Here is a 14869-nt window from a genome sequence, read left to right on the forward strand (position 1 = left end):
AAGTATTTAAATGGCAACACTGTCTCTCCAGCCTGTGAGTTCACATTTGACCCTGAAGAAGAGACTTCCTCGCTGAAAGACGCTCTCATGTAACGTGAAGACCCCGAGGTCTTCAGAGCCCAGGGAACTCAACGGGCCTTGCTTATGGCTGATAATTTTCCAATCAAGCAGTTCAAAGTAAAGCATCTACTGTAGCTCTCAACTCAATTTGGCTCAGGCCATTATAACAGTTCAGAGCATCTCCTCCCTCATTTTCCCACGTTTCTATGGAGACATTTAACAACCAACATACTGTAATTGCTTTAAACATGTTTTCCTTCCCTCCACAACATTACAAACACATTTAAGCAATAATTTGATTAACAATATTTTTTTTTAGAAAATGCAATGAAATACCGATTTCCCAGCATTTACAGACATCTGTCACTCTACTAGCTCTCACTGGAGCGGCTGCCATGACAATTTATGTGCAATAATTAATCACTAATGATATTCATGAATGAAAAGAATAAGAACTGTGAATAATTAGTTAACCTTTCGAAAATCATCCAGCCATCCGTCATAGGTTTAGGAAGGAACAGGCAGATCTGCATACATTATATTGCAAATTAGCAGTGCAGAACCCTGTATCATTTACCCCCAAAAGCCACTTACTTAGGAGTTAATCCAAAGGAAACGTAAATAAATAAATGAAAAATATTTTCTTAATAGAAACAATATAAATTGGGTTTTTATCCATAACAGCCTTTTATATTTGAGGTCTCTCAAAGATCATTTTGAAAGGTGATCATCATATTTAGTGACATTGAAATAGGTCTACTATTTGATAGATTAGCCTGATAAAAGATAAGAAGATACAATTTGAAAATTATAGAGCAAATGAGCAAATTTTAGCTTGTGTTTTACCTCATTTATCGTTATAAAACCATATGCTAAAGGAATAAAAATGGGGCTTAGATTAAGCCAGGATCAGACTGTAGTTCTATTAGGACATTTAAGTAGCTTTTATAAATGTGCCTTAGAAAAAAAACATAACTGGACAAAACAATAACATTAACATATTTTAAGATATGTAAGTGCAAGTTCAGTTAAAACAGCTCAAGCATGCATTTTAGTGACTAGGCTTATCAGCTTATCAGCTGTAGGAACATTCAACCCAAATTTAACAAGAATTTGACATATTCTGCTTATCCTTATTAGTCGTATAACCATGAACTCTGAGGGCAAGGTTAAGCCATGTTTATGATTGGCACCCTCTCATCCTTTCGGAGGCGAGATCAGGGCTCTGTGATCTGACAAACATAGCAACCCCATGTCTCTAATTGCTCCATCATTTGAGATTCAAACCTGCACAGTAAAAATCTCTGGACCCACAAGGACTTTTCTTCAAAATTGTAGAAGGCAGATTTGTGTCTAGTGGGTTGTCTAGATTGTCTAGTTTACATTTCAAACACATAATGTAAAAACACATTACTCTAATCAGCAATACACAGTCCCAAGCACTCACCAAAAGGCAATCTTTGGATTTTGTAGCACTTACCACCACTCATGATCAGTTAATGTCCATTTAAGTGCAATACTGAGTGAGCGCAACATAACATCTTCAGTCACAGAGCGGCTTGTGTCTATCTGCTCTAGTTTAGCATCTTTTTCTGATGTGTCAAATGTTCTCCTGCTCATTCTGCTGCTATTTTAATTAACCAACTGATATGCTGTAAAATCCAACATTTGGAGCCTGAAGTAGGAAGTCTAGGGTAAAGCTTGTAAAAAATAATCAGAAAACCAATCAGAGCCAATCGCCTCCTGCAGGCTCAGTGGATTTTGAACCTCATTGGAGACCTTTTATAAAATAAACTAAGGTCTGTAGTAGGCCCTGCTGAAAAAAAACAACTTAGTTTGGTGATCTTTGTTGATTTAGCTGGTCTGTTCTGAAGAGTTTTTGGCACTTTACCAGCTGGTCATGCTGGTAGAGAAGCTGCTGCCCAGCTAAACACCAAATAAGCCAGATTACAAGGCCATCTGAACCAGTTTAAACACAGCAAAAACCAAACAAACTGCCTTTGGATGGATGGATGGATGGATATTTTTCAATTATTCTGCTAATGCTAAAAATACAGCCAAGTGGAGATTTCCCGTGACATTTCTCTTACAAAACAAGTTTTGTGAAAGCCCTTTTTTCCTAATATTTTGAGATTGAATGTTACAGGGTTGAAAGTCACTGGATAAATGCCCGATGACATCCAACTAGCAAACATAATTGCACCACCCTTGTGCCACATTCTTGTACTTTGTGCCAAGAACAATATGTTTTCTGCAAAAAATGCTTACAGATTTTTTCCTATCACAGAAATTACTGAGAAAAAACTGTTAGAGAAACCAGTGGCCAAAGAATAGTTTTAACAATAATATCACTCCTCAAAATGTGATGTCAAAAAGGTGCTTAGAAGATATGATATATAATATTGGGGAAGTATAACAGTAAGGTTTGAACAGAAAGTGAGAGCAAGACAAATGTGTAAAGCATTTAAGGAGCTACATGTGTGTGAAAGCATGATGTTTCAATGTCAGTATATATATACCAAAAAAAAAAAGTATTTTGTCCACATGGTTTCTTTTACAGTCTTTTCTCAGCACTTCACAAGTCGCAAAAAAATGCACGTCGCTTTGGATAAAAGCATCTGCTAAATGCATAATTGTAAATATAAGTTGTACTTAAACCTTTTTTTCAATTTATATTTATATTTTCACAATAACACAACAGTGGTACAGGTATCTCACGGCAACATATCCAAAGGTATAGTGAAGGGCGATTGCACCAAAATGGGCAGAAATCACGAGATAAGGACATTCAGCTTACAGTATCAAGAAAATTAAGTTCGTTTTTCTAATGGTAAAGGAGGCAACAACTTAAACTCAAACTTGAGCTGTTAACTTAGCACATGAGACATTATCGCATGCCGATAAAGGACTGGAACGATAATAGTGTAACAATAAAAGATCTCTAGCTGAATGTGAGAGCCAGAGGTGTTCTTAGATGTGTGTGTTGGACTAATGAGGGATGCTGTGAGTAAAGAGTGACTCACAAACGCCCCAGACGGCGGTCAGACACCTTGACCTTGCCAGCATCAGTTTGAACACAACATTTCTTGTATAAATGCACCTGATTTTACCTCTTCTTTTTCACTTTGTCAATTGCTGTGAGACCAAGGTTTGGCCTTTCAAATCGTGCACTTCTGGGGGCCTACACATGATTGGTTGTATATTTTTCTAAGAGATGAATTCTCTGGTCAGGATAGTGGCTACTAAAGAGCCCATCATTAAAGTCAACATTGTAAGATGTTTGAAAGAAAGGCCTACTCACCTCTCCTGCAGACTGCAGTCTCTCATCTTAATAAAGCATACCTCTGCATCACTAATAGACATGGACTTTAATGCCTGCCTGCAGAGAATACATCTAGAACAGAAGAAAGATGAGATAACAAGGAGAGAGGTCAGAACTATGTAGACAGTACATTCAGATCACTCCTGGTGTGATGCTCTGATCATTGGTTTATCAATTTTCGAGAGGTAAGACACCTGAGGAGTTGATAGCACTTTTGTAGAATAACATATTCATCCATAACGTTCCGAACCTGGGCATCTCGTTATAACAGCTCTTTGAACGTTGTGGGAATGCTGCTTGAAAGCATTCATAAGAAAGTATCGTCAGCTATGTGACTCTGATAAAGAACAGCTCATTAGGATTGCTGACGATTGGTTGTTAAGGAGCTGATTGTCTTGACACTTTAGTGGTGTGTGTCTTAAAACCAGAACTATTAGCCTCTACCTCATGACAGTCTTAGCTCTCCATCTTCTCACAATAACAAAGAATAATCTCAACAATGATTAACAAACTTCAACAGAGAGTTCTACATCTCTGATGATTCATTGTTACAAATAAAACCACCCTCAAGTATTTCTGCGCACACATGCCATCATTTAAAATAGAAGCTACACATAATTCAAACTAGTTCTACTTTCAATAGGCCTACATTTTTTATCTTTCAACTACATTTACAATTTTTTTATTTTTTTTATTTTGCAATTAGGCAATTGCACTGGATATTTATCTGGGACACAAAAATTATCTCCATTAGGCTCATCAATTTACACCAAAGATCCTAAGGACTTTGTTTACACTCAATATTAGAAAACACCATAATTTTAGGTGCTGTCAATTAACTAGCCCCATTTAATGAAATATTATATTGATTTTTAAAACGATTCTCTAATAGTATAATTTGGAATACCGTTTTAGTCAAGCGTGTTAAATTACACTCAACGTGTACAATATAAATTAATAAATGACTACGATGTCATGCTAGACATACACTTAGCTGGAAATCTTGCTGCTGACAACGCAACACTACTGCATTTTTAAAGCAGCTGACCAACTGTCACGCTGCTGATAAATGTGGTTTTCTTTTTTACCGATACGGTTAACTCGCATTGCATTAGTTGCTAACGCTTTGGGGAAACCCCTGTTTCTTGAAAAGCTTGAACAGTGCACAAGTGAGTTGCACAACCTCCATTCGGTGAAGGTGGTGCAAGTCCCGGGCGGACTGAACCAAGGGGCGCCATGCTGTCCTGGAACAGAGGATCTCCAGGGGAATGAAGATCCCACCCCCAGATGGTTCAGATTATCTGGAGTGTCTTCGGGCAAGCAGAGGTCAAGCTCTTTGCCGCTGAAGAGATCTCTCACTGCCCAATATTCTTCTCAAGGAAGAAGTATGCACAATGCCACAAGTGCCCCAGCTCACACTTGTATGCCTTTCCCCTGGTAGCTCTGCTCCCTCAGGTCACCAGATGAATCAGGGAGGACAGGGAAGTCTTTCTAGAAGAACTAACATTGGTTCCCCGAGATGGTGCAGCTGCTGTCAGCAGCCCTTCGGTCAATCTCACTGAGGAGGGACTTCCTTTTCCAAGTAAGGGGACAATTTGGCACCCTCAACCCAAGTTGTGGAGCCTCCATAGCCTCTTGACGGGAGCCTTTGTGCCTTCCCCAGAGTTTCATGAACACCATTTCAGAGGCCAGAGCGCTATCTACTAGGTGTCTCTATGCCCTTAAGTAAGTCTTTTAACATTTTTACAAGAATTGCTGGATGCACCCCATCCATGTTCCAAGTATATGTGGTGGCTATCACGGCCCACCATGCCCCGCTAGCCAGCCAATCGGTCAGAAAGGCTGACTTAAAAGTCAAGATCCTGAGGGGGGCTAGAAGGATGAACCCGCCAGGATAGTTAATGCAATAGCATGGCCTATGCCTCCTTGGGTCTGCAAAGCCCTATCACTGTGAGGGCCCACGCCACCAGAGGAATGGCCTCTTGGGCATGGTAAAGTTGTTTACTGAAAATAAACAAAGGTCACTGACCCTATCACTAAACTTCCCGCCCAGAAGGATTAGAGAATGAGCATGAATATAACATTTAAGAAGTGCAAGAAAGGCTAGTCGTTTTTTATTGTTAAACATGCTAAAACAACATTTGAAAAGGATTTCTACATGCATAGATATGATTATTCATCTCCAGTATTCCTGTCAGCCCTAGATTATGAAAATGAAAAAAAAAAAAAACACTGATGAAATAAAGTGGTGCCAAAGCATATTCAGAAATGAGCTCAGCCAAGGCCAGGGGAGGTTGCAGAAAACGATCTGTCGCTTGATGTGTTGGGGATGCCAAAGTGGACAGCTATCTGCTTTGGGGTACTTCAGGTACAGCAACATCACGACACATGATTGAAAAGCCATTCAGAAAATTCAAAACCGACTCGAGAATATCGCATCTGAAATTGCATTCATTGACTTTATCTGCATTGCCAGCTGTCACACTAAAGGCTGTGCCATTTTACAGCATTCAAACAACAAAAAAGAAAAAAGAAAATTACCCAAACAAGCACCGCTAGATATTAAAAGCATGAATTATGACCACCTAAAGATAATCTGACCTTCATAAATATGCACTTGATTATATGTGCCACTTGATTAGGATCATCTCTGTCTGTTACATGCTGTGCTTAATTTCATTCTTGCACTACAGGTGCAACTTTGTTTTCTTTTTTTTTTATTGATTGGTGTGTTTTGCACAGACAGACTATTTTCACTCTTTGTCTCTTTTCCAAAGGAAATCTATATGGGCCTGAACTACGATAAATGGTGAATACGTAAACTGAATGTTAAATGAGATTTAAAAGCACTGCTACAAGGAAAAACATGTCAGGTTCTTTGTAATTGTCCCTAAAGAGGAGACCTCTGACTCATTATTCTCTCACCTCGTTTTTTAATTCTGTTTTATTGGACATGCTTGACTACAGATGAATCAAGTCAGTATGATATACTCATACATGCATCACTTCATGAAATGGAATTAGTAAACAATGGCTACCCTTGACTTCAGTAGGTGGAAACAGAACAGTTTAACCTTTAAGAGTGTGATTAAGAGACTTTTGAAATATAGACAATAAAGGCTTACTGTACATTTGTAAAAATGGAGAAAAGAGTTTTACACCATGAATGAAAAGGACTCAAGGACGGCTCCAGTTCAAATGTTAGTTCCTTTGAGGCTGTTGTGGAGTTCTTGTCTTATGACCTCAATGCCACTGCAAGTCAGGAATATGCTAAATGATACTAAATAACTAACAGAAATGGAACATTTATGAACCCAACCCCACAATTTGTGATTGTGATATTGATATTATGTCCATTAAAATACCAAATGGAATTTAACTATTCAACAAAACCTTTTCATTAAATATAGTTCATTATGACCATGAAACCTGAAAGGTAAAATTGTGCTTGGCTCCCTCAGGACACAAGTTAAAGAAACCGTTTATTCCCTAAACCTCATTTTGATGTGACTCAGTTTGTGAAACATATCTTTCTTTCTCCACACAGCTTCACCATCAAGTGTTATTGTAAGGCTCAATTGATGACAAAATAAAATAACAGAGCCTTGAAATGATATGAGATGTCAAGAGGACACAGAGTCTCTCTCTCTCTCTGTCTTTTTGGTTAAAGAGTGGGTATTGAAGTCACAATGAAGATTAATCCACAGGTACAGGCATCCAACAGTCTTTTTAAAGAGCAGGGCGGAATAGCCTTGATACTCAAGGCAAGAAAGCTTCACTTTATTCAGATAATTACAGCTTGGTTTTAACGCGTGTGCTGTAAAAGCATGTTGCTTCTGGAATGGCTGTGTGAGCAATACTTTTATAATTCAAGAAGGCTTGACAAAACCACCACAATAATAAAAAATTGTGTGTGTGTGTGTGGTGGTGGTGGTGGGGGGTGGTGGGGGGGGGGTGAATGAATGTAAACATTGATGTGAACTTGTTTGTAGGAATAGAAGACTGCTAGCAAGAACAAATACTATATTAGAAAGTTACCTCAAAGATGTTCATGCATTCTTTTGAGTATAAAAAAGCACTATATTTCAACATTTTACCCAAACTGATTTTTTTAATGTTCATAATTTTTATTCCATTCATTCAACGAAAGTGGATGGATATTTTTCTACTGTCAAGTTCTAAAAAAAAAAAAAAAAAAAAAAAAAAAAACAGCAAAAGGCATGATAGTTCGCTTATGGCCTGGTTTCACGGACAGGGTTTAGATGAAGACAGGATTAGGCCTTAGTTCAATTAGGACGTTTAAGTAGCTTTTATAAACATGCCTTAGAAAAATATATTACTGGTGTGCATCTTGAGACAAAACAATAGCAAATTTTAAGATTTGTCAGTGCAAGTTGCAGTTAAAACAGCTCAAACATTAATTTTAGTCTTGACTAAAGTTTACACATTAAAGTATAGTTTTATAAGACTTGGAATGGGGCTTTTATCTGCTTTTGTGGAGCTCGACAGTAGAAAACACCGCTTTAGTTCGTGGGAAAAAAGCAGTCTGGATGTTCTTCTAAATAAATATTTTCTTTAGTGTTCCACTAAACAAAGAAAAAACATACAGACCTTGAATGACATGAGGAATGGCATAATTTACATTTTTAAATTTGATTATTGTTCTCTAACACATAAAAGTAAAATGTTCCTCCAATATAAACATTGTGTGTCAAACTGTTCAGCCAAAGGGAAAAATAAACAAGTCTCGTCATAAAAAATTGCTATGCAAAGTTCCCAAAATGCAGAATGTGTTGTATCACAGTCTACAAACCACTTGGAGAGAGAAGAGTACGACAAGTTCTCTTGCACTTTGAATGTCCTTCTGGACTCTTTATTTCCCATGCATAGTTTGGACAAGTGTGTAGTGGAACTTTTTGTAGCTGAAATTAAAAACAAAACAAAACAAACAAAAAAACAAAAACAAAGAAAAAGGTTGACATTCATTATTTTTCCATCAACATTTTTAATTATTCACAAAGTATTTTAATTACCTTTCACTTGTGTTAAAATGTTCTAAATTCACGAGTAAGTCCTTCGGGGATAGGTTTGGACAAGAAAAAGTGCTGTAAAAACATAAATACATACAAAAAAGCTTCTATAACTAAAACATTCAGCATTTTTGTACAACACAGTGCAATAGAAAAGGGATCTGGAAAGGTCAAAGGTTTTCAGCACTGGTCTTTTAGACTTGTGACAGTCGCTAAATGATAAAACAATGGAATTGTAAACGCCCCTGTATGTGTTGTTGACGGTTGCAGCACCGTTTCAAACCACAACAGCAGAGAGAAATTTAAACTTTTCTCATTTGCACGCAGTTTTGCATGTTCCTGTTCTTACCGCAGAGATGACTGAGGTTTTTTTTTTTTTGTAACACAGGAAATGGGAAAACACCATTTGTAACATACACAAAGTCCACTTAGTGGGGGAGAGTGACGAGCATTGTGGACATAAGTGACCCGTTGTTTAGGACATAGTGACAAGAGTCTTTGTTAAGGCTTTGCCAAGGTAGCCTGAACAGGAGAATAGATTGCATGACGCTGTTCTTTTCAACATACACGCACATGTAGAGGAGCATAAAACGTCACTGAGTCATCGAGAATGAGAGAAACAAAGCAAACGAGAGAAGGACAAGAGTGACGCGTTGCCAGTTTAAGAAAGAAGCAATACAAGCAATGAGTCAGTTTCCAATTCTCTTGCTTTCAGTGGCCTTCAACATTATTCAACAGTGTGCAAGATATTGATATGAATCTTCTATGCTATACTTCATTTTAACGTAAAAAGGAAAAAAAAGACCAAACAAACATGCCTTTCTTTGCATGTCCATGACAGTTTGTCAGATTACAGATGGCACTTTTCAGCAGGTCAAAAGGGTTTTGGATTTGAAGCAGTGAAGATTTTTTTGTTAGGGACAAAGACAAGGTGAGCTGGTGACTAGATACAGAACAAACATCGTACACTGTTTGAAATCCAAACCCGAAAACCCTACGACAGTCCTTAGATCCGAAATGCACACCCATCTGATGGAAAACGTCTGTCTGGGAGCCAAGACCAAATACTGAGACAGAATAGTTTGTGCCGTCTTCTCCCGTGCTAGACCAACACTTACAGAATTACTTCTCAAGTCCCATTGATCAATGCAAAAAAAAGTAAAATATGACATATTCAAGAACCAAGAAAATACACCACACTTAAGATTGAAATGGTTCCTTTTGACAGTATTAAAGCAAAAAAATATTTCTATAAAAAGAAACTAGGTAGTATTTAACTCATGAAATGCATTAGGAATCAAATGATAAATAGTTTCTTCACATTTTTTCTTTCATCTTGAACTGGTAACCAGGTGACATTTCAACTGAGTTACTCAGTATTTTTTACTAAATCTTTTTGAGTCAGTGTATTGACAAAAATCTGCCGACTGGGTTCTATAGAGACCTCCACTAGGGGTCAGAATTGACCTCAAATCAGCAATTTAGAACAAAAAAACAAAAATGGCTCAGACAAACAATCTTTTACAAATATACAATGCCATCATTGATTAGAAGGAACATAAAAACATAGGAGTGATTAAAACACCATTTTCAAAAGCTAATTAAAGGGTTACTTTCCATCAGCAGATTTCTAAACTTAGAAGTGAAATGAGAAGTCTGCAGAAATGTGGGAATAGGTCAGTGGGGCACATTCTGTGTGCAGGTAGTCTCATCTCTTAGTGTGATAAAAACTTGACCCATAACATGTAATAAGTTACCATAGTAACAACTCCAGATAACATGGTCGGCATGAAGACCTCTGTATCTGGCTAGTAACAGTCCCGCTATCATGCTCTGTCCAGATCAGGTCGGGCAGTGCCGTGATTGGCACTTCTATGCATTAGAGGAATGGCAGAATTGACCAGGTAGAGGGCTCACTTGACATGTTCCGCACTGTGAGAGGAACAGTAGTATTTTTTGTGTGCAATGAAAGTGGAGAGGCTGCTGAATTTGATGTTACACAGCCGGCAGTAGCGTGTGTTCCCATTCTGCACGGGTGAGGCGAGGGGTGTTTTAGGCATGGCCGGAGTTGTGTGGGCGTGGTTTATAGCAAGGACCGCCTTTTCAGGGAGGAGTGTGGGCAATGGGATGTGGCCTAGCTGCCCAACCTCTCTTAGCGCTTCAGGCACAGGTGATACAGTTACTCCTGTAGGGGAGAGGGCAGGGGGTACGGCTTTTGGAGAGCCAGACCCCACAGACTGAGGTTCTACTGGACTTCCATTAAGTACAGGTAAGGAAGGAGAGGTTGCTTCCAACTTGATGCTCCGGCCATTCACACTGTCCTTATGGGGCCGAGGGCTTGGTTTAGGAGGGGTGAGAGGAGCTCCTTCCCTAGGGCTTAGGCTAGAACTGGGACTGACTCCAGCGGACTGCGCCTCGAGATGTTGCTGTAGTGTCAGCACCAGACCATGAGTCGTTTTAAAATGCTCCATCAGATCACAGGTCAGCAGTTTGTTGGGAGGGCAGTAGGGACACATCACTGGGGAGGTGCTTGGGGTCTTTGCTCCCTGCACATGTGGAGGGGTGGATTCAGAGCCAAGCATGGTGGATGGATGCGCAACCACTGCAGTTTTACCTATCTGAAGCCCTTTGGCATCAGAGTGCAGGTCCACAGGTCGGTTTTTCGGTGAGGTGGAAGCGGGCCTCTTTAGCCGGTTAAGTTGCTCCATAGTTTGAGGTTGCAGGGTAGTTGCCCGGCAGTAGTAGGTCTTGTGGGCCAGGTAGTTCTCAATGCTGTTGAAGCTAATGCTGCAGGCGGTGCACTTGTGGTAGTCAGTAAGGGGGAGGGCGGGAATGCTGCCCCCACTTTGGCTTTCTCTTAGTCGGGGTCTTTTACTTAAGTCGATGGGTCCGTCACCCTCAGGACTTGAGCTTTGTGTTGGTGTGGACATTTGGGGCAACGGAGGAATGGCAGGGCCCTCTTGTTTTACCCCAAGACTTGTTGCTGCCGGTAAAGCAGTGGCATTAGCCAAAGCCTCGGTTTGAGCCATGTGGATCTCGTACATCTTCTTGCGCTTGCGTGTGCGGATAGGTTGGGGAAGGAAGGTGGTCTTGCCAGAATGGGGCCGGTGGTTGGAGGGATCATGTCTCGAGGCGCAGTAGAATCGCTTGTGGACAATGTAGTTATCATGACGACTGAAGCGAATGTTGCAGGCCTGGCAGAAGGTGCGAGTGGGATCGTCGTCTGCGTCTTCAGCGGAGCCACTAGGACTTTGGCTACCCTCGCTGGCCTGCCCACCCCCAGGTCCCTCTCCCTCCGAGGAAGACGAGCAGGTGAGATCTTTCATCCCTGAATCCTCACTTTTCACCTCCACTAACTTGGGTTCAGAGGCTGTGCCTCCTGTTGCAGGGTCGGGGTAGCTAGGAGAGGCCGAAGCCGCACGACTGACCGGTCTGGCCTGGGGTGAAGCAGCGTGGGCAGCAGGAGGAGCAGCTGCAGTGACCGCCCCTTCCTTCGTCACACCTGCTGCCTCTCCTTGCTGATGCCTGCTGGAGCAGTAAAGCCTCTTGTGGACGTAGAAGTTGTTGATGTTGTTGAAGGTGATGTCACATTCAAAGCAAGTGGCTCCCTTTTGAACGCTGGCAGGAGAGCCTGGTGGATAGAAGGTCTGCTGTCCGGCTGCAGGTCCTTGTCCCTGTTTAAGCCTACTGTGAACCATTTCAGACATCTTTGCCAATATCTCAGACGCTTGTGGCATTATGGCAGCCTCCGAATTAAACATGTACTGTGGTAAAAACAACGCCCCTCCAGATAGAACTGAACCCCCCGTTCCGGAGTGTGCGGGACTGGAACCTGGGGTGGGACTGGCCGGCTCTGTCTTAACTGCCACCACGGTGGGGCTCTTAGGGGAATTAGACTGAGATGAGCTTGCCTCCACAGTATTTACTTGAGGACTGCCCACCGGTTCTTCTTCCTTTGCATCGGTTTCATAGTCTGAACATGGCTCCTCTTTGATGATGAGTTGGTTGAGGGGACTGCAGCCTTGAGAGGCCGAGCTGCCATTGGCTCCTGGGCTCGAAGAGTCGGGTCGGGGCACGCAGGCAACAAGCTCCCTGTCTTGCAGGTCTGGGAGCTCAGAGGAAGGAGGACTGCTCTGGCGAGGAGTGGGGCTCCTCTCAGCTGGAACCCTCACTTCCAGGTGTGTGTGGACATGCTGCTGAAGTAGGGCAGGTGTGTCAGCAGAGTAGCCACACACTTGACATTTCAGAACAATGCCAGAGTCTCCTGGACTCAAGCCTGTCACAAAGAAAAAAATGACAGACATTCAGATACAGGAAGACTCCTTTAAGTCTTATGATTAAGAATACTTATGTCAAAAATATTTTTAAAGGTCACGAGAGATCTGATGAATAGTTCTGAAAAAGTTTCAGAGACAGTATATTTCAATATATTATAAATATGACATTAAACTGCGGGAAAGATATCAGCTTGAGAATAATATCTCTCGTAGCATTACATTTACCTTAGGCATTTAGTGTTGACAGCAGGTTAGTTCACTAGAGAAATTAACCCTAGAGAGAAACATTTAGTATATGCACTATATTAGCCTATTCATTATATTTACTTAACCTGTTAGTAATGTCTTGATTATTTAATGTATGTTTAAATAAATTTGTCATAAAAACAAGTTATGACAGCCACTGTGTAAATTATTATATTTAAAAAATGAATTGGATTAGAAAACGAACTTTAAAATTAGATTTAGAAGTTATTGCAAAACCTGCCTTATGTGAAATTTAAAGTACATGTTTTTTTTGTGTTAATTATTATATCTTAAAATAAATAGCAACTCAATTTAAAAATTTGGGCTCTGTTGTTAATTGTAACCTTTAATATTAGAGTAATGTGTAATTAAGTGCTCCTTAGTTTACAGTATTAGCTAAGATATAATTTTTTTATCCTTAAGAAAGTTTTAATTGTAATAGAATTTATTTAAACATATACACATTGGTTATAAAAAAGAAAAAAGATATTAATAAAAAAATAAGCAATTTTATGTTTAGTTTTCTCCCTCCTGCTGTACCGAACCCGTACCAAACCGTTAATACCGTGGTACGTACCGAACCGTCATGTTTGTGAACCGTTATACCCCTAATATATATATATATACACACAGTATATATATATATAAACCTATTTTGTACATAATTCTAATATGCTGTATTATTAATTTTACAGTTTATTAAAAGTACATATGTATATATATATTAAAGATATTAGATATTAGAGCTGTTACCTCCAGCCAGTGTTGGTTTCGGTGAGTACACCTCACTTTGAGAGCCAGGCTGGCAAACCATGTGACTGGTGACCAGGTGGCTATACAGGATGTCTCGCGTTGTGGAGATGAAACCACAGCCATGACACAAACCATTCTGAGAGTCTGTGTGAACCTTCAAGTGTCGCTCACAGTTCGCCTTAGTGGTGAAAGCTGACAGGCAAATCAAACACACAAATGGACGCTCTCCTGGAGACACATTAACACACACACATAATTACTTAAAAATCAGACATAAATGACACTTTACAAAAACATTGTTAATACTCATGCAAGCATGCCCGTTTCAAGAAGTAAAGAATAAACTGTCAGGAAAGTGTCTCACCGCTGTGTGTTCTCATGTGGATCTCCAGAGAGCTGGCACTGGGGCAGCTTTTGTTGCACTGCGGGAAGGGACACAGCCTCTCGTTAGGGTATGAATCTTTAGGCTTGTCCTGTGGAGGAGAGGCAGCGGTCTGCTGCTTCTGCCGGCTTGCGCAGTAGTACATAAGGTGGGCCTGAAGATTCCTCTCACTTCTGTACCAGATCCCACAGTCTTTGCAAGGGAAAATGTCCTCTGCACACACAAACACAAAATACGACTAGTAAGAACAAAGGTAACAAATGATTATCCTTTCAAGATAGTTTATCACAGAGGATGTTAAGTGAAGGTTATCCATTCATTTCATGATGTTGGATATTTCTGTGCTTTGTGTGAACATTATAAAAGGACAGAACATGGATTATGGAAATAAAAACTTTAATTAATTAGAAAATGCATACTTGCATAACAGCAATATTGTTTTTCTGACATGATATTTATCTCATTTATTCTTCAAACCCACTTTTATCTGATATCCTCCATTTATTTAACCATATGGGAGATGTTCAATGTTTAGTAATGCACCCACTGTATATACAATCACACACAAACATAATACACTCAAATTTCTAAATCAGAGAAAGCAATCAGAAGTGTTCCATCATCTCCACGGCAACGGGCACATAGAGTTTGTGATGTGCGCAAAAGTGAGTGCACGTAATCAGGCTGATCTGGTGTCAGGCCACATGTTGAACAGGCTATATTTGATAACGACCATCACATCCCAATTATCCATCCACCTGCAGCCCAGCTAATGCAGCGGGAAGCGCAAAGTTGGGCA

The 14869-nt window shown here is 40.1% G+C and overlaps 1 protein-coding gene across 3 annotated transcripts in view; it reads right to left on the reverse strand.

Moving 5' to 3' along the window:
* Positions 1–7935: 7935 nt before the first annotated feature.
* Positions 7936–14869, reverse strand: part of zfpm1 (zinc finger protein, FOG family member 1) — an 88487-nt gene continuing 81553 nt past the window's right edge. For 2 of the 3 annotated variants that reach the window (XM_079620060.1, XM_079620061.1), the window contains 3 exons: positions 14053–14283; positions 13689–13916; positions 7936–12688 (listed from right to left, as the gene is read on the reverse strand). In XM_079620060.1, coding sequence (XP_079476186.1) covers positions 10326–12688; positions 13689–13916; positions 14053–14283 — 2822 coding nt within the window. In that variant the 3' untranslated portion in view covers positions 7936–10325. The remainder of the gene's footprint in view (positions 12689–13688; positions 13917–14052; positions 14284–14869) is intronic. The other variant, XR_013798483.1, reaches the window with a different exon arrangement.

The sequence above is a fragment of the Phoxinus phoxinus genome (genome assembly GCF_949152265.1).
Source record: "Phoxinus phoxinus genome assembly, chromosome: 8".
NCBI lineage: Eukaryota > Metazoa > Chordata > Actinopteri > Cypriniformes > Leuciscidae > Phoxinus > Phoxinus phoxinus.